The 21,214-nt window shown below is 40.9% G+C and overlaps 1 protein-coding gene across 1 annotated transcript in view; it reads right to left on the bottom strand.

Moving 5' to 3' along the window:
* MORC1 (MORC family CW-type zinc finger 1) overlaps positions 1-21,214 on the bottom strand; it is a 167,044-nt gene that overhangs the window by 14,546 nt on the left and 131,284 nt on the right. Inside the window, exons 21-23 of the mRNA XM_086675499.1 lie at positions 10,697-10,766; positions 8,523-8,589; positions 4,773-4,919 (exon numbers count right to left, since the gene is read on the bottom strand). Coding sequence (XP_086531625.1) covers positions 4,773-4,919; positions 8,523-8,589; positions 10,697-10,766 — 284 coding nt within the window. The remainder of the gene's footprint in view (positions 1-4,772; positions 4,920-8,522; positions 8,590-10,696; positions 10,767-21,214) is intronic.

Raw genomic sequence — 21,214 nt, 5'->3', positions numbered from 1 at the left:
CTTTGTTTAACTCTGTCTCTCTTCTCAAGAATTTAAGAAGCAAATATCCTAAAGATCTTCTAGAACTGTTACTTGCATCCAGGACCATAGGAGGTCCTTGGCTATGATGCCCATCTCACTGAATTCCTATCAAATCCATATCCGTATCTGCAAGCTTGAATTGGAAGTTTTTAAAGAGTTCAACTAGCTGGGCTCCAACAATGGGTCAGCACCAATTCCATCTGCGATGGCCAAGCTGTGCAAAGCTGCAGCTAAGGGCCATTTCCTTTTCACTCCACAGTCATATTCCCTTCTCAACAGAACAGCTTTTTTTTCTTCAGAAAAGTCTCTTACTTGCATTAATACAGCTCCATTCTCTCTGGACATGAGCAGGGAAACACCGAGGCACCTGCTCATCCAGATGCTCTTTCTAAAAAAGTAACCTAATTTATAGAAAAAGAGCAAGCCTCTTACTTGAGGTGGTTTGAAACTCTCTTCTCCATCCCAGTGAAAGAGAAAGATGAGGATGAATAGAAATGGCACAGCTTCACTTTCTAAACCCAGGAATTAGATCACAGTTTCCAACAGACCCCAATTGCTAGTGTTATTTACTTTTGTGGGCTTTCTTTTGCATCAGTAACTGGGAGCAACCTGTAACAAGTGCCATACGTTATTTTTTTTAAGTTTATTTATTTTGAGAGCGAGTGCATGCATGCTTGTCAGCAGGGGGAAGGGCAGAGAGAAGAAGAAAGAGAATCCCAAGCAGGCTCCATGCTGATCTCAGATCTCACAAATCGCAAGATCATGACCTGAGCTGAAATCAAGAGTGGGACACTTAACCAGCTGAGCCACCTGGGCGCCCCATGACTTCCTTTTTAAAATTTAATTTTTGATACTTTTAAAATGTAAGCTTACATAGGCTTTTGTGGAGTTGAAATAAATGAAGTCCGCCTGATTGTCAAGTTTACATACACAATAAACTGAAACAACGTGTTATAAGGTTAGCAGTTAAAAGCAAGGACGATGAGAGCAGACCACCAGGATTCAAATTCCTGCTCTACTTTCCAAGAATTATGTAAAGCTGGGCAAAGTAGTAAACCTCTACAAGCCTCAATTTTCTCATCTGTAAAAAGGGGATAATGAAAGTCTCTGTTTACAGGGCTGTTGAAAGGTTTAAGTGAGTTAACATATGCAAAGCTTATAGGACAGTGCCCAGAACACAGGAAGCACATAGTAAATATGTATCATTATTATATCACCATTATTATTGAGAGTGACTTGAGATTTGATAGTACTCTACTATTTAGGACCAACTGATACAAGTTAACAGTCTGGATCTCATCTACCTCTGACTTAACACAACTCAGTCACACCCCATCATCTGAAAATATTTTAATATCCAACAATTCTCTTCACTGCATTTTACATTAGTCCCTTTCAATTTCATTAAAATATTCTTTGAACATCTACTAATACATGTCAGACACAATGTGGAAAATCCAATCTATTTTCAAAGATCTTATTCTATTTGGGGATTAAATAAACTAATACACATTAAAAAAAGTAATATAAGACAGGAAAACGCTAAACTGAGTATTATCAGGTAGTGAAAATGAACACTGAAAACCACCATTTTTATTAATTTTATTCCATTAACATGAACTAAACAGAAGTGGCCAGCCTCCACTTTGGCAGTGTGGAAAGGGATAAGGATGGAGTCATGTACAAAGTGAACCAAGTAGAGGGAAAGGATTCTAATGACTGTCCTTATAATGGGACAAGCAAGGCAAATCCGGTGAAACATGGTACCCTCCACATTCTACGCAGCTAGCCACAATCTTCACGCCTTGAGAAATTTGAAGTCTAGTTAACACAAGGAAGAACATGTGGACCAAATACAGGATAGCACAGCACAGGGGGGGAAAAACATAACAAAGAAGACAAGAAATCTGTTTTCACCAGTGAAATGTGAGAAAACACACCGCTAAAGGCAAAAGAGGAGACTGATCAATGAGGAGCTCATTTTGTTCCAGTTAAGCTTTGTGTTCTGTACAATTCTTTTTCCACTTAATACTTCTGTAAAACAATCACCACAAAAAAAACTCAAGCTGGGACAGAAAAGAGCTGATTTATTAATATGTTTGGCTTTCAGAGTCTTTGGTTGGTAATAGTATGATGATTTCAAGCACCAAAGATTCTATGTGTTCATCAGGAAGATGGTTTTTGGGAAATTTTTATTTTCCAGTGATGCCTAACTATAGAAGTGAATGTACTTTGAAGTCTCAGTACCTTCAATCACATTATCTCCTTTTAGATCACATGTAACATTAAAATTAATAGTAATGATACGCTTAAATGCATAATAAAAATTAGCCAAGGAAAAAATAAGGAAAATGATGATATATAGCAGAGTATCCAAGCTCTACTTCAACACAACCAGACAGCTCTCCAGGTCTTAGTGTGAAGAGTAGCAAAGGATGTGTGTGTGTTACAAAATGTGTGTGTACATGTATGCACACACACACTTACATACATGTGTATGTTTCTGTATGTATATGTATGTAACTGCATATATATGTACAGTTATATGTATGTGTGTATGTGTGTGAATACGGGGGTTAAGAAGAGCATGAGACTCCAAATCAAGGAACCTAGGCTGAAATCCAGCCCTGTCCTAGCAGCTGTGTAACTGAGACTTTAAGTGTGTTTGTTTCTCCAAGCTTCAGTTTCATCATACATTCTTTAAAAAGTTAGAAATAATATCAACCTCCTAAGGTGGTGGCAGTAAGGAGCTAACATATACAAGACACTTGAGTGAATGCCTAAAATATACTAACAGCTCAAACACAATAGCTATTATTACCAAGAAGGCCTGGTTCACACGAAGCAATGCCCTAATCATGAGACATGTGGTCATTTTTAGTAATATGCACACATTTTATTGACATATACAGGCACATTCACATATATAACTTATTTTTTTAATTTTTTAAATATTTTTTAATGTTTATTTATTTTTAAGAGAGAGAGAGATAGAGCACGAGTGGGAAGAAGGCAGAGAGAGAGGGAGACACAGACTCTGAAGCAGGCTCCAGGCTCTGAGCTGTCAGCACAGAGCCCAACGCGGGGCTCGAACCCACAAAGTGTGAGATCATGACTTGAGCCGAAGTCGGACCCTTAACCAACTGAGCCACCCAGGCGCCCCACATATATAATTTATTACATGTGATGCATCGTAGTGCTCAACTGACATGCATGAATCTTGGAACAAGTAAGGAATAAACCAAGATTCCAATTTATGGCTACCTAACTTCGAAACTGAGGATCTTACATATTACTTCTGGACAAATACTGAAAAGAACTGGTTGGAGAATCCCATTCTTTAGGGACTATACTGTAGACCGTGGCAGTATGAGACTGACATCCATCCAGATCATTTGACAAGTGGCCTTTTTCAACCTCATGATATCTGTACAACACTGAGGTCTGGCCTGCTTCCTCCTCTTTCCCAGGCTAGAGCTTGCCAACTCAGGTACTACGGCAGATTTAGTGGTCAAAACTTAAGTGTTCAGAAATGTAGCACTCTGGCTTCATTTCTTGGTCAACAACTTGCCTCTGGATCCCTAGTATCATTAGTGAAGATGTGTCCTGATGCAAAGTCCAAGCAGATCCACCTACATAGAACCAAGAGTGCTTCCTCCCTTCTCCTGGGACAGGAGGGATACTAGTAATGTGTTCCCAAGGGAACATATATGCTCACATATGCAGAGCCCCCACAGCCCTGGATGTTGCCATAGAAATTTCCACAAAGCCCAGGACAACTGCAGAACTGAGTTCGAGTATTGCAGTGGTTTGCAGTCTATTTTCACACACAAGACCATAGCCTGGACCTGAGCAGAAAGCGTATGTATATGCCCCACCTCAACATTTCTTTTTGCCAACTCTCTAATTTCATTCTTCCCCAGCTACTTCTTCAGGAAGCTTTTGCAGTCATCACTGATCTGGAAGTCAAAGTAACTGTCTTAATGGAAAATACTATTCCGGCCAGGTCCTCCGGTGTGTTCTCCTGGGCTGAAAGCCTTTCACTTTACAACACAGGCCACTCACAGTCTGTGAACCCCAACCAAACCAATTGGCTCCATTAATTTAGAGGTGTTATTGCTCCTGCCCCTCCCTCTCCATATGTCACCTATTTTAGAGCACTCTTCTGTATACTAACTTCTTTGGCCCCCTCCTATCCTTGGTCCCTATTTGGAAAAATTCCGAATCCTGGACTTTATCCCCTCTCTTTCTCCATTCTTTGGGAACTGAGATCCAGACATCTAAATTCCTCATTTAACCTGCCCACAAATGTTAACATTCTACACTGAACCAAAAAGTAAAACTCAATTTCCCTTGGTAAGTTGAGTATCTAAAGCTACAATAGGAGAATTTGTAGAAGGCCATACAAATGTCATGAGGGTCTTTGTCAGGCAAAAACCAAACAACTAAAAAATAAAAGAAAGAGGAAGGAAGGGAGGGAGGAAGGAAGAAATTCATAACATCCAGGACAGAACATCCACTATATTGCCAGACCATGTAACAACAGGCAGTTAGTGACAATAGTTCTATTTCAAGACAAATTTAACCCATGGTGCATCTGTATCAGTGTAGTTAGGGAACAAGTCATAAAGTCATTCTATTGAATCTTAACAACTTTAAGGCTCAGTAGGGGGAAAAAAAGAAGATCAGGAGTTGTCACTGCTTAGAAAGTTCAACAAAGCATATGGAAATATGTTAGCAAATATGTTTACCTTAAATTGGACGTCAGTTTTCTTACTGTTTCTTTGACATATGTGCTTTGAGAAGACTTTGTCAGTGAAGAAGTAACTCCACAACCACTATACACAGAAAAGCTGGCACTGTCTCCAGAACATGGACTTAAATCTTCCATCAGTGCACTGCGCAAAAACAAGCTGAGGCTTATAATTTCAAAGTAGGCATCACATTAGATACTCATAAATTCAGAAACATTAATATGTGACAAATGGAATGTTAATACACCACAAATGAGAGCAAGGCCATAAATATGCTAAAAACTACCATTTACGAATTCTCAATTAGAAAAATTACTATTTATTCCTGACAAATCTTGTTCCAAGGTTTTTGGGGAGCCACAATTAAACAGAATTGACAGTAATGTATTCTTAGCAACAGTAGTCACATACCATTTGTCTCATTGGCTGAAAGGGGATCTTAAACTAAAGTTCTGTTTTAGCCTGGGGAAAGGTACATACAGAAATAAAACAAAAAGGGGCAAAGTCCGTTGAAAGGATAACTTAGTCAAGATCTGGAAGAAGAAGAGTGTTCCAGGTGATGTGTAATGATCCCTGGCAGAAATGAGGTAGGACTGCTGGAAGAGTTAAAGGCCAGGCTGCAGGGGTGGCGTGCAGGGGAAGAAGAAGAAAGGGGGAGAGGAGGGGGCTGGCGCTCATGGCCATGGGGTGGAACTGGAGTTTATTCTAAGCAAAGTAGGCACTACCACTGGAGGGTTTCTTGTGTAGTGTATTGTGTTAATTAGACCCAAAGCTTTCAGTATTGTGGTAACAAAAAAAGTTTAAGAGGTCTGGGAAAACATGCAATTTGGAAGACAAAGCTATGTAGGCAGGAAGGGGTCCAATCAAGGAGGGTTCTGCTTGTCAAGCAAGGAGGAGATTGTAATCCTTTCAATGCTAATGTTAAGACCACAGCTCTAAAAAGTTTTATATATTTATACCGTATGGGCCATTTAAAAATTGGATAACAGTTTAATCAAATGGAATGTGTTTCTACTGTCAACAGACTTTTGGCATTAATTCACTAACTTCAGCTGATATTTCACTTAAGATTAAGAACATTGTAACTAATCTTGTCTATTAAAGAATACTTGCACAATATTGGAAGCCCACTGACTATAGATTCCTTTATGCTGAAATTTTATTAGTCTTTTAAAAAAATTTTTGTAAATTTTTATTTATTTTTGAGAGGGAGACAGAGCACGAGCAGGGGAGGCACAGAGGAGACACAGAATCTGAAGCAGGCTCCAAGCTCTGAGCTATCAGCACAGAGACCGACACGGGGCTCCAACTCATGAACTGAGAGATCATGACCTGAGCTAAAGTTGGAAGCTTAACTGACTGAGCCACCCAAGCACCCCTAAAGTAGTCTTCTAAGCAGTCTGTGTGCCTACCTCACAGAACTGTGCTGAGGGTTACCCCAGAAGTTAGCTCAATGCCGGGGCGCCTGGGTGGCCCGGTTGGTTAAACGTCCAACTTCAGCTCAGGTCATGATCTCACAGCTTGTGAGTTCAAGCCTCGCATTGGGCTCTGTGTTGATGGTGCAAAGCCTACTTGGGATTCTCTCTCTGTCCCTCTCTGACCTTCCCCCACTTCCTCTAAGTAAATAAACTTTAAAAAACCTTAAAGAAAAGAATTTAGCCCAATGCCTACTCTTAGTAAGTGCTCAGTCAAAAGTGCTTAGCACCTAATTATTATTGTTATTATGATCTTCCTTATCATCACGACCACTATTAATGAGTTTGATAAGATTCTTCCACTAAGATTGTTTTAGGGACACCTGGGTGGTTCAGTAGGTTAAGCGTCTGACTCTTGGTTTCAGCTCAGGTAATGATCTCACTGTGAGCGGCCTCTGCACTGGAAGCCTGGGGCCTGCTTGGGATTCTCTCTCTCTCTCTGCCCCTCCCCCACTTGCGCTGTCTCTGTCTCTCTCAAAACAAATAAACTTAAAAAGAAAAGACTGTCTATGGTCTTAATTAGACCATAGTTCTAACATTCATGCCATAGATATAATTCCAAGATGATTCAAAACAATACACAACCTCATCCAAAGCTAAAAGTAACATATCACACACACACACACACACACACACACACACACACACACACACACACAATGTGCTTTAGTTTTTTGGATAGATTTTAAAATTTAACTCAAATTTTAATAAATAACTCTAGGTTAAACCACTATGCATAAAGTGGCCTAGCAACATCATGGGGGAAAAGCTGGACCATTTATTCAATCAACAAATGTATCATCTTTTGAGTCAGTTGTTATTCAGGAAACCAATGACACAGAGGTGAGCAAGTCAGCCCTGCTCTTATGGAGTGAGTTAGGTCCTAGTGAAAAATATACCAAATCATCAAGTAGAATGTAAAATATTAAAATAAATAGATGATTCAATAAGACACTTTACAATAGGAATAAGTGCCCTGAAAACACCCGAGCAGGATGCTATGATCTGATAGTGCACCTTGTCAGGAGTGGGGTGAGCTATTTTCGATGGAGCGTGGAGATGCTTGGATGGAGACTCAGACACTTGCAGTTAAGAAGAAGAAAATATATGGCCCCGGGCCTGATGGGAAGACAGACATTCAGACAGACAATTCCACTGGTCTTGACAACGCCGTTGCTCACCGTTGTGTGTCAGAATGTGGCTGATATTTAACAGGTAATTACTGAAGTGGAACGGATTATGACAATCTGACCCTTGCAACAGTGGCTGTCTGAAATCCTGAGTTTGCCTGCGAGAGTTGGGGTCCCCAGAGGAGAGAATACTTAAACCAGAACTTGAAGGAAAGACTAAAGGCTTGTGTACAGCCTGCAGTGGGCAAAGGAAGCAATACGGACAAAGAGATGGAAGTGTGATAAAGCTGAACTAAAAGCAATTCAGAAACTCTGGGAAGCAAAGTAAGGGCTACAGGGAGGGGCAGGACTGAAGGGGACTTGTGCCGTGCTAAGGAGTTTGTCACTTATCTTGCAAGTGATGGGGCTGTGACAGGCTTTTGAGTAGAGCAGAGAAGTGAGGGGAATTGAGTATTTGAGGGATGCCTCTTGTCAGCAAGTGCGGAAAATAAAACTCCTCTCTGCTTTTTTCTGGTACTTAATCCAATGTGCTCCTATGCAAAAAGAGCCCAGGATTTGGATTCGAAGCCACAGGGTCTACATGCCTGGAAAGCACCTGTGAGAAGTTTGTCTAAGTGAGGATAAGAGATTGGTTCCTTGAAAACATTCTTTTTATTTTATTGGGCATCCAAAATATTCAGTTGATTTTATCTTAAAAGTGACAAAAGTCTCACGTAAGAAAATTCTAGCAAGCAATGATTATTATAATTACATACACATATAACAACAAGATAATGAGCCACACACACACACACAAATCAAGTTCATGATTTCATGTTCACACCTTATACACATGTGACACTTTCAGTTCTTTGGCTATATTACAGTAATTTGAATTAGCTGCCTGCTGTGAGTAGGAAGTTAAGCCTGTTCCATTTCATTATCCCCAATCCTCACAAAAGAAAATGAAAAGGTTTGGGAAAAAGGTAAGAAACCCAGCCATATTCTATTCTTTCTTGTCTCCTTTGTAAAATGAGGTTCCATTCTTAATTGCCTTTGCTTGTTGCTATTATTTTCTTTCTTCTTGTATTTAAACATTGATAATTACTTTGCAACAGTGTAATTGCACTCACTTGGAATTTGTATAATTGCAGTACACTCACCTTTCCCGATTAGGTAATGAAGAGTTTCTCTTCATTTCTGGAGTATCACTACACAGCTCCTGTTTTTCTTCAAAAGACAGACAAAATGAAGACAATTGCATTTTGATGATGACACAATACAGTGAACTGAAAGAAGTCTTGGTGGTTTATTAACTACTTGTGGATAATCTGGCTTTGTATGTCAAACATCCTCTCGTAAAACTGCACAGTGTGTTCCTAATAAAACTTATAAAAACCTCTTAATAACGTGTATATAGTGTATATACTAATCCAAGAACCTCTGTAACTTGTTTTTTGCAAGCTCTTTTTCATGATGCTTATCTGCTATTGATGTGCATAGGGGGGACTGCTGGGGGCCATCAGGATTCCCTTCTCTCACCAGCCTCTGCCCAGACCACCTCCTGTCTTCCCCCTAGGATCCCATTCTATTCCACTTTAGGTTCAGGTTCAGAAACATCCTAACAGATCCTAACCAGAAACGTGTCTCTAGTAGAGAGTCAAACTTTAAAGCAGGAAGAGACTCAGGAGTCATCTCGTGGATCTGCTCACTGAGAAAACCTCAGAATTGTAGGTTCAGGAGGGTAGTGATTCATCTACAGTCCACAGAAGAGCAGAAATGCTTTGACCCCTTGGATTGGTTTTAAGATGGGGGGCAGTATAAGCAATAAGTCAATATATCCTTCTTCCACCTGTCTCTAGAATTCATTGTGATAACTGTCCAAATATCTTGTTCCACCAAGTGAACCCTTGCCAGCAAGTTTAGGGCCATCACCAAGTGGAACAGCACAGCAACAAAGAAAGTTTTAGATGGTAGGTGAATGGCTCAGGGTCTGCCTGACTCCTTTAAATAAAAGAGGTTTTCTAAGCACATTGCAGGCACCATTGATTTTACCCACTGGCTTGCATAATAAAAAGTGAATTTTTTTTTTTAGCCCAACAGCCAACTAATCTATAATTACAGTCATTTGAAAATATTTCACAACTTGTTCTTTCCAAACCCAGGATGAGCATTTGAAATTAAATATTAATTTTAGGATCAAAATTGTATTAACAATTTTTCCATTACTATTTGGAAATTCAACAGGCACATACTTGAAATCATGTGAATAGTTTGAAACTTCTATAAAACACCGGCTTTAAAATCAAGAGAGCCTTACAAAAGAAATCCTGATTATGGAATTGCAAATTATCCTAATTAAGATGAAACAGAAAAAACAAAGTGTGATTTCTTAGGGATCTCACTAATGGGTTCAAACATAAAGACGTGAGTGAGTGACTGATTGGGTTACCGAAGCAACAAAGTATGAAGGAAGGGAGAGCTTACCACCAAAAGTGAACACACAATGATGGCAAGGACCCCGATACAAAAAGGACTGGGAACAACAGCCAAAATGAGCTGAGATTTACTAGAGAGACTAAGAATGGCTTTAAAACTTATTTCAGAATAAGAAGATGACAATGAAAATGACAGACTTGCTGCTTAGGCCCAATGGTATAATATTAATATAAAACAGAGAATGGTGCAATGACAACAATATAATAAAAGAGTTAGCCATAGTAGTACGCAGACACTAAGAAAACAAAACTTTGAGTCCAGGATGCTTCCAGCTTCTCTATCCTGGGACATTGTTTTGGATTGAATATTATAAGAAGGCAACTCTAAGTTTAAAAACAGTTCAAGCCTCTCACCTGAGAGAAGGCACATCCCATAGGTGTAAAGGAACCAATGAATGTGGATGTTGAACTAGTCTTAGTGATCTCAAGGGAATCACGAAAAGCAGGAAAAGGACTAAATAACTGAAGGAGGAGGAATGTCATTATAATTTTCAAAATACAGTCTGAAAATTAAAGAGCTCATATCAACTCTTTCCAAATTTCTAGACAGAATTCAATGCAGAGGGTGATAGGAGTCTACTGTGAGGGACGTCAGGCTGTGTGGCAGTGCTGGGAACCCCCTTCTTAGGAACAAAGTGTCCCTTGGCCCTTCAAGTCACATGAGATTGGCAGCTTACTCTCTTCCCACCCCTCTTCCCACTTCTGGAACAACCAATTGTTACTTTTTAAAATCCAAACTGTTGCCAAACTTGTGACATGCCACATAAGTCATATTGAAAACAACTCAAACATGACAGCTAATAGATGTAATAGATGTAAACTGAATTCTTTTTTTTTACCTTTTTTCATAAGAGAAACTTCCTTTTTTTCTTGTTTCAATGAAAGATCAGTGCCACTTTTATCTAAAACCTGAAAAACAAACTGTTTACTTAAAGCTGCACAAAAATACAGGATGTATCACAGGGTGCAAAATGACCTTGAGTACCAGTGCCCACATCAGAGAGAGAGGCCAGGAGTACAGTTCATGTGCATGTTGTGAAGGGAGACAATCATGTGAACTGTAGAAAATTATATTGGTGTGCATCTCAAGAATGGTTACATCAAAATTGTCATACATAATTCTACCATTTCTATATAGGGGTTTTGATACTTCTATCAATACCTGTACATATATTTTTAAAAATCCATATCTTACGTGAATGTAACAATGACTCCAACAAAGAAGTCAAGTATTTGATTCACCAGGAGCAATGATGGAGCCTCTGCTGTTTTGAGGAGGCTTATCACACTTGTGGTCCATACGGAGCAGACACAGAGCATGAGGTCAATCAGTGTCACGCAATGAAATGTACATCAGTACAATCAGTGCAATGAAAACCTTGGAGAGGTTGGGGCCTGGGACCTGAGACCCCAAAGTATGATGGGGAAGAAGACATGGATGGGGATGGGGATTACACTTGGGTGTTGACAGAAGGGTCGCCTGGTCATTTGACCGAATTCCTAGAAATCTTCCTAAAAGGGGTTGTGGAGCCTTAATGTGTTGAAACCAGTAAAGTGGGTGGCACTTGAGAGTGAGGGTGTGTGTGTGTGGGTGGGTGGGTGTGGGTGTTTGCTGTCTGGGTTGTGGGGGAAGTGGGAGTTGTGAGAGCTGAGGGGAACAGTGTGCCATCCAGAAGCCGTGTCTGCCATTGCTTTGGGGATCCTGAAGACCCATTTTGCAAGGCTCACACAAGACAAACTTACATTTTGAGAATGTACTTCTTTAGATCAGAAAGAGAGAGAGTTAGTTTATGCCCTTCAGGAAAGTGGACCCAGAACGTTCCCTTTGTGTATTTTGCAAATCTGTGAGAAGGTGGGGAAACAGGCAGTAGAAGAGAAAAATGGAGAAGGCAGGGGTAAGGCAAAAGCTCCTTGATCTGAAGACCACTGAACAGGTGCTGAGACACAACTGTGTCCCCACGTCCATGACCTCATGGAAGGCACGGAGCTGTTGGCTTTCTGGAGCTTGCCCACCGTGTCTGTGTCCTGCGCCTTTCAATCCCCCTCCGCCCTGCCAAACAGACGTGGGAGGGAGAAGCTATCTCCCACCTTTTCTCTCCTCCTAGGAAACACATGCATATATTTTACACGGCACTCTGGAAACTGTGCTCCAGCAGGAAGCAGGTTAAATGGGCACACATGTAGCCTAGCAACAGAAGGCCTTTGAGGCTGTCCATCATTGCTGTTTCTATTTCACTCGAGTCCATCAAAACAAAAGACTTGTTAGGTAAGGGCAAATAAATAAAACTGATTCTAAGATGCTTTTGTCCATTTCAGAATAGTTTTGTACTTATACTGTAAAAAAATTTGTGCCCCAGAAGTAAATAAAGCGCACGTATTTTTTAAAGTTGATTTTGTAAAATGACCTTAAAATGTACATCTTATTTATCTCTGATGTATCATAAAACTTAAGGTTTTCTTTTAATGTGCTGATGTATACAGGAAATCTACATGCTTTTTTAAGTGCCTCTAACTTTGAACTAAACATTTTTGACCAGTTTATAAGCAGCATAACAGCAACCATAAAATAAGCTGACAAGAGGAACGATGTGATGCCTCCAGTTATATAATCACTTTATTGTAATCCATGATAATCCTGCTTGGAATGTGTTCATTTTCTTTGGTACCTCTTCCTTGTGATAAAAATCAGACAAGACGGAAGCAGCCAAGATTAACAAAACTGACAGCACTCCCAGTAAGGAACTTTTGTTGGTGGTGTTATCAGCACAGCCTCATGAAATTAATTGCTTTTGCATTTTATTGTTTAGTTCCCTGCTTTGAGCCCTGCCTTGTAGCGGCTGTTTCTGTGAGAGCATCAGATATGTCCCCTCCTTCCAAAAATGGCACCCAAACAAAGCTTTCCCATCTGTACTGCAGGAGAGGTTTTCTTCTTTTCTTTTCCTTTCTCATATTTTCTTTATTCTTTGGCATAGAGATGCTTGAAAGATTTTGGATAAACAATTCACACCTACAGTATTTCCTTTCAAATAACACTGTGTAAATATCCGAGTTCATAGGATGCTGTCTTCTATTACAATGTACTTTGTAGGGCTTTGAAGGTCTGAATTTTTTCAAGTTGAGACAATAAGACAGGCAGTTGTCTTTTCAATGACACTATTTGTATATTTTGATACTACTTACAAAGCTCTTTCATATACATCATTTCATTAAAGAAGTGTTCTCCAGTCTCTTAGGCTTAACTGTGTTTCATACTCTGCAGTTTGGGGATATCTCTTTCCTAAGATTTTACCTCAGTCATGAAACTGATAACACCTCCCACATAGTAAATGAGATTATAGTCAAGTCTTAACATGGGGTTTTAGATCCCTTAATTAAAATTATGTTAACAATGAGCAGAGTGGGATTTGTCATTTCTCCAAAGGATGCAGGGGATCAGCATAATACCACATGCTCAATTTTGTGAAGTATCTATTTAAGGGGATAAATAAATCATAAATAAGTTAGAGGGAAAAAAAAAACATACCACAGCCAGCTGTGTAACATTTATCTAATTCAGCTGTTCAGGATGTTTAAGAACTGGTTGGTATCCCTTTTTCTGCTTTCTTTCCTTCTATTTCTTTGCTCCCCCCATGTCTACCACAAGCATTTACTATTATCAAGGACCCAAAAACGCTACCAGACCAGTAACGCCTTCCTGCCAAACTCAAAGGCCCTTTCTGGGCTCCTGGGTGGCTCAGTTGGTTAAGCATCCAACTTCAGCTCAGGCCATGGCTTGTGGGTTCGAGCCCTGCGTCGGGCTCTGTGCTGACAGCTCAGAACCTGGAGCCTGCTTCTGATTCTGTGTCTCCCCCTCTCACTGCCCCTCCCCTGCTCATGCTCTGTCTCTCTCAAGAATAAACATTAAAAAAAAATCTAAAAATAAATTCAAAGGCCCTTTCTGTTTTCACTCTTCCATAGTAAACATTATGTTCTAGGCTCCTCTCTTTCATCCATAAATATATTCAATAAAATTGAGTTCCCAGTATGGGTCAAACACTGTTATGATAAAGAATACAAAGTCCTGCCTTATGGACTATTTTCTAGGGAGGGAAAAAAGAGATGTTAAGTAAATAAAAAGACAGCTATGTTAAGTTCTGTGAAGAAAAGAAACACGGGCAAGAGAAAGACAAGAGCCCAGGTACACCACACCTGAGCCCCGCTGCCTTTCCGGACCCTGGTGTTCTCACCCTGCATCCTCCACCTCTCCCCTCTACCACTTTTCCATAGACATGCCAGGTACCCTCTTCTCTCAATGTCTTCGGTTTGTTTGCTGTTGATTTGCTTGTGCCTCCAACTTTTTTCTAGTTTTTCCTCAAACTTCCTTCAGTCGGGCCTTTCCTGCCAACTCTGTGTAAAACTGTACTCACCCTCGCCACGCCCGACACTGACACTTCCTACCCTTTCCTCTGTGTTACTGTTCTCCTTAGCACTTACCACTATCTACCCTGCCACACAGTTTACTTCTTTGTCTTGTCTGTGGTCTGACTGCCCCCACTAGAATGGAAGCGCCACGAGGATGGGGAGCATGGCCCGTTATCTTCCTGCTGTATCCCCAATGTCTAGGAAAGTAACTGACACTCAGTATACTCACAGAATCAAAGAAAGTCTTGACAGTACATGCGTGTTGCTGGGGGAAGTGGAGTCCAGGCATTGCAAACAGCCAAGGAAAAATCAGGGAAGCAAAAATGAGCTTGAGGTGCTGGCGGTCAAGGAAGGTCAGGGTGGCGACAGTGGAATGAATGAAGGGACAAGTGGTAAGGATGAGAATGCAAAGGAGGTCAGGCTAGGTCATCTAGGGCCTCGGAGGGCACAGCAAGAACACTGAATTCTGTTCTCAGTGTGAGCGGAAGCCACTGGAGGGTTCGGAGGAGGAGAATGACTTATCTTTTAAATGAAACAGTCGGATTTTTAGACAATGGAGGCCAACAGAAGCAGTGAAATCATTGACAGGGCCATTGCTGTGGCCCTGACAGAGATGTTGGTGAATCAGTCAGGGTGGTGGCTATAGAGGAGGAAAGCACAGGGGGTCCATTCAAAGGCTGATTAGGCGCAATTGGCTGAGAGGGTGAGCACCCCTGTGTGAAAGAAGGAGAGAATTCAGGATACCTCCCAGGCTGTGGCCTGAGTATGAATGGCGAGGCCATTCACTAAGATGGGGAAGCATAAGAAGTCCCTTGCAATTCCTTCTTCCCTTGATTTCTATAGCTTTCGGTGTCCCAAATCTCCTAGGATATGAATTTTTCTGTCTACACTTAATCCTTCAATGAACCTGTTAAAATTTCAGGGGGTTAAACTTTCACCCTTATGCAAACAATGGCCTGATCAGCATCATCAACCCTAACTTCATCTTTGCTCCAATTATTTCCAACTGACTTCAGGGTGCCTGCACTTGAACATTTTGCTGAAACTTCAAATCTTTAGTCCCACATTTGCCCACTCAGATCCCCTGGTCAGCTCTTCTCTTCCTATTTGTAATAACATGTTGTTCCAGGCTGCCATCTCAAAACTTCTGTCACTGTTTAGTCTCCCATGCTCCTCTCCAATTTCTGCTCATTTTCCTTCCAAATGGTTCCATTTTCCTTGTCATCCTTATACTACAATCTTTAGGCAGCAGATGAGACTTGATTCTTTGGTCTTTAGTTTCTCCTTTGCCCAGTAGAGTACAGCAGCTTTATCACAACCCAGTTCATTTTTTTTTTTTAATTAAAAAAAAAAAAAAGTTTACTTATTTTTGAGAGAGAGAGAGAGAAAGAAAGCATACATGGGAGGGGCAGAGAGAGAAGGAGACAGAGAATCCCAGGCAGACTCCATGCTATCAGCACAGAGCCTGATGTGGGGCTCGTACTCACAAACCATGAGATCATGACCCAAGCCGAAACCAAGAGTTTGGACGCTTCACCGACCAAGCCAGCCAGCCGGGCACCCCCGAATCAATTTTTCTAAGTGAAATCTCCATGGTTAAATGTTCCCTCTCAAAAAGTACCCACAGATCCTGACTGGTTACTACCTCAAGTTCAAACTCTTTACCTGGCTTTTAAAGCCCTTCTCAATGTTATTCTAAGTTATCAGAACATAATGTCAGTACTTCTTAACAAACTCCCTCTGCTATAACCAGACGGCTGTCCTCAGAATTTTCTAGAAGCATCACATACACTTTTGCCTCCACACCTTGGCCACCTTTGCCCATGCAGTTCTATCTGGTGTGCCTTTCTCTCTTTCCCTCTTGTAAATGCTTCCCACCTTTCAAGACAAATGCAAGTCCTTCTCTTTCCTTTTTATTTACTCCAGCCCATACTGATTTCTTCCTTTCTCTGAGAAACTATGAATCATAATTACAGTTTCTATTATTATTAATAGTCAAGCATCTTATCTATGTAACCCATACAAGACTGGGATCCCGTAGCAGCCTTGATTCTTGCATGATACATCATAGCAGAACCTGGGTCCATCTCCCAAAAACAAACCCATCTCTATGAACATTAATAAACATATAGACTCTACTGAAGACTGTGTTCAGAAATGGAGGCAACGGTGATACACGGCAAAATCAATTTCAAATCACCATGAAGCACCTCTATATCTACTGCCTCAACCATTGCCTGCCTTCTCACCTCTCTCCCCACACTTTCCCCTCCAGCCTCTCCAATTCCAATTCTACAACACCAGGTTTTCATCTTCAGGATTACCCTCTTCCCTCCCTCAACCCCTCACGCGCACCCCCTCTAGCTCTCCCTTTGCTTCCACAAAGTGATTTCACTCTCTCAATTTTCATTCTTTACTCCCATCTCCTGGCCCAACCAATTAAGGCTTGAATTTGCCCTCTTCATAAAATGGCTTTTTTTAAATTTTTTTTTTTTTCAACGTTTATTTATTTTTCGGACAGAGAGAGACAGAGCATGATCGGGGGAGGGGCAGAGAGAGAGGGAGACACAGAATCGGAAACAGGCTCCAGGCTCTGAGCCATCAGCCCAGAGCCCGACGCGGGGCTCGAACTCACGGACCGCGAGATCGTGACCTGGCTGAAGTCGGACGCTTAACCGACTGCGCCACCCAGGCGCCCCAAAATGGCTTTTAAAAATGTTCTTCATAACACAAATAACTATTTTCATTCTGTGCACAAATCATCACATTAATTCTCATAAAAACCTTGAAAGTGGATATTATTATTCCCATTTTATAGACAAGAAAACAGAAGACCATAAGTTGATACAACTGATAAGCGGCAGGTAAGTTTGAATTTGAACCTGGGTCTGTCAGAGCACAGAGCCTGTCAACTTTCCATAAAATAATGCTAACACGTGGTTTTGTAAAATTATCTTCCAATTTTCCTGCTCCTTTAGAGCAAGGATCATATATTTTTCATGCGTGTCTCTCAAAATCTCTAACATAGTACTGTTCAATACATTTGTCTTAATGTACATGGTTGTTGGCAGTCACTGGCACTTGAATATTCAGATTCATAAGTTGCTTAAGAGATTTTCCTTTAGGTCCGGTGCTGGCTGTATCATATACTGACTCTGTGTCTGTTGCAAGTCTGCTGGTGAGTTGATGAATTATGCTGTGGAGAGTGAGCATAGACCTTTTTCCTCTGAAGCCCTCAGGGCAGCTCTGGTTTGTATCTCATAAAGGAGCTGGCTCCGCCTGTGAAATTTCTGATGCCGTTAGCAACAATCACAGCATTCTACAAGTTCGTATAGAAGCAATGGTAACATCATCAACCAGGAAAACTAAGAAATGGTCTGCTTTTGAAGGTAAGGCAACTTCGATCATCTGAAATCATGTTTTTGCGATACCCGAGCAGTTTCCCATTAAAAAACAATTTCTGTTAGGAGTTGGAAAAATGATACATATTTAGGGTGAATGCAGTTGATTTAGGGACTGGCTATGCAGGTTGTTTTTCTTCTTTCTCTACCTGCTTTGCGGCTGAGTCATCTTTTCACCTCATTGTCATATAGCACTGCTGACCAAACAGAGCGCTGTTAGCTGTTATTTTTGGGGTGCCGTGGTTTGGTCTTGTTTGGCTGCCACAGAGGATAGACATACACACCGGAAACTCATCAGCTATTCCAGATGTCCCCCAGATTTTGTGACATACCACGGAGCCCCTGTCAGTGGCCCTAGGGATTCACACCTGGTTGATGACTTTCCTGGGCTGGAATCAGCCTCTTTTGAAAGATGCCCCCAAATGCTAACCAGGTGTAATTGGTAAAGGACTTAGTTCTGAGACAGAAAGGTGCTTCCACCCACTCATTCCTTTATTCATATATCTTTCTTTAGCCCCAGAGAGTGCCACATTCTGGGCTAGACAATAGAGGTTACTTCCTTCATAGCAAATACAGAGGCTCCACTGCCAAACTCTTGAAATACATCTGTCAACGACGATCTGGCCACTAAGTTTTCTAAAGTGTCTGCAGAAAACGAAATGAATCCATCTGCCAATCTGTGCTTGAGGACAGGTGCAAGCCAAAAACGACTGAAATGGCCACAGAGGACAAAAAGACTCAAGTCAGTCCGACCAAAATGGTGGTATTATTCCTGGTTATTAAATAGGCAGGTCTAGGGGGCACCTACGTGGCTCAGTTGGTTAAGTGTCGAACTCTTGATTGCAGCTCAGGTCATGATCTCACATTTTATGGGATAGAGTCCCGTGTCAGGCTCTGTGCTGACAGTGTGGAGCCTGCTTGGGATTCTCTCTCTCCGTCTCTCTCTCTGCTCCTCCCCCGCTGGCACCCCCTCTCCTCTTTCAAAATAAACTTGTAAAATAAAATAAAATAATAAAATAAAATAAAATAAAATAAAATAAAATAAAATAAAATAAAAATAGGCATGTCTAACCTAACCTGAAATAACCACAACAAATGTTCTTTCACTGTCTGAGCAATCTAGCTTTGCTACTGATATTCAGAGCAGACACACAAAAAAATGATTATTATAAAATTTGGAAAAACAGCAAATGCCAGTATTCAGGAAGGCAGTAAATGCTGTTTCATATTAGAGTCAGAAAATATGCATAATGTCAATTTGGAACACATACTCCACCAAGATGAATAAAAGCATAGACACGTGCAACAAAAAGTTGGTACTTTTATCACTCTGACTTGAGTGTCAGAAAATTATTCCCACTCAACTTCTCTAACTTACTGTTGGCATTTGTAATTTTATTCCCCTGGTGTTACTGAATTTTGAAACTTTCTTCAAACTGATCATGTCCTTTCCTGACAATCTGCTGGAGTTTGGCAGCCTAATTTTCCCAGTCACCTTTCAGAACAGACACCCTAGGACACCTAGTCTGTACTGTCCCTTCTTACATCTCATCTGGTATGATAACTTGAGATGGTGACCTCCTTGCTAGGATGCTTGGTAATCTAGTCCCACTGCTTTGCTTTTATTTTTACTGCTTCTGCTGAGCATAGGGTAGTGACAGCTGATCAGATGGCTTCATTTTGAAGGGCACTGGGGTGGTATGGAGTTCAGATGCCAAAATTTTGCCTGGAGTAAAGTTGAACTGCCAATATATCACATAGCAAGGCACCAGAGTTTTTAATTGAACTTAGACAAACTTTTAATTACAATAGTACCGCAGGGCAATGTTCTGGTAAAGCAAAACTGTGGTAACCTTCACTCAGACATTGATTCCCCTGACAGAGGCTAGTGCATTATAAGAGGTGACCTAAAAGAATTTCTTCTTCCTCCCATCTGGGGTTAACTGGGAGGTATTTTGAACTTTACACATAGGATTCAAAATGCCTGAGACAGAAGGAGTTCAGAATATCCAGTATTCATCAAAAGAGAGGGCAGGGATGTATTTTGAGCATGGAAGATGAAAAATAATAGAATTCTCTGGAGGCCAAAGATCAGGCAATGCCAGCTCATGGAAGGGGTTGATGGCCAAGTTAGGACCACAACCACATTACTACAAGTGATAGCCCTGGACAAGGAGAAGATTCTCCTTTCCAGGAATCATCCCTGTGATGATGATCCTGATGATTACTATGTGACTCCGGGTTGACAGGAAAGATTAGAGTCAGGTCTTAAGCAGAAAAGATCTTTACTGGATAGGTCAGATTTAGGGTATATAAGGGGGGGGGGGGGAATGTGCTAAAGGGAAGTTAGCTTAATGTGGGCAAGGAGGATGGATTGATTTTTTGAAATGAATTCAAGACTTTTGGCTGGAGAAGGCCCATCTATGGAACTTAGGAAACCTGTATAAGCCCAAATACTGAATATTAATCAATGCAGTATTTATTTGTACCTAGAAATCCTCACCCCTGAGTAAAGTGTATTTGTGTACTCCAACCAACCTGTGTGGAATGGGCTGGGTGAACAGACATGGGGGCCAGTATATGGATGACAAGTGGAGAAGTCATAAGGACATGCAGTGAAGAAACTGAGAGTTCAAGCTGAACAGCTGGGGCTCAAGGTGATCACTTCCCAGCAGTGTAACTCTGAGCAAGTTTATTTTTCCCACCTCTAAGATGGGGATGAAAAGAGAACTTACCCCTCAGGTTAAAAAGAGAATTCGATGAGATGATATATGTGAAGCATGGGGCCTCAATTTCATCATGGCCACAGAGAAAGAGGAAAGGCTAATCCCACTAAAACTAACATATCCAGGCACACACACAGCATAATTTCAGAAGAATACAGTCTTACAGGGTCAGAGATAATAAATCTGGATCACATTTGCTACCCTGAAGTGGTGGAGGGAACTGCAGCTGAGCTGACGAGCTCATGAAAAATAACAAAAGAAATTTGCTGCGGTGCAAACAGATAGCCCAACACATATCATCCCCAAAGGTCCAATGGGGAGGCTACCTAGGGCATTTTGGAGAGGTCTGAAATGTTCTTAAAAAACCCCTCGTTATTTTCATGACACTTTTTTAATCTCTAGAAAATGCCTAGAGTTTTAACTGAATCCCAGTTGGAGACTTCCACAGTGCCAGATGACGTGCAAGGTCTTACCAAGAACACTCTCATTGCGTGGACTTTGAAAACGCATGGACTGCACTGGCTAACAGGCCAAGTATAAATTAATATCAACGTGGAAGAAAAAAAGGCTACAGAGGCAACACCAATGAACTCCATGATCAGAAAAGCAACTGGAGATAAGGAAAACAAAACCCAAAGTACCACACAAATGATTTGGGAGCATGTTAAATGTGAGACACAGTGTGGAACACAGAGACAAACATTAAAAATGACTAGAAAATGAGGATTATCTCAGTGAGAAAAGAAAACAAAAGAATATGTTTTCCTAAAAAACAGCTTCAATAGACCATAGGCCTTGAAGAGAAAGGAATATGAGGAGCATTCCATCA

Source organism: Puma concolor, chromosome C2 (assembly GCF_028749965.1).
Source record: "Puma concolor isolate L17-30 chromosome C2, mPumCon1.1.hap2, whole genome shotgun sequence".
NCBI classification, from domain to species: Eukaryota; Metazoa; Chordata; class Mammalia; order Carnivora; family Felidae; genus Puma; species Puma concolor.
The sequence above is the reverse complement of the archived record's forward strand: the minus strand, read 5'-3'. Positions and strand labels throughout refer to the sequence as shown.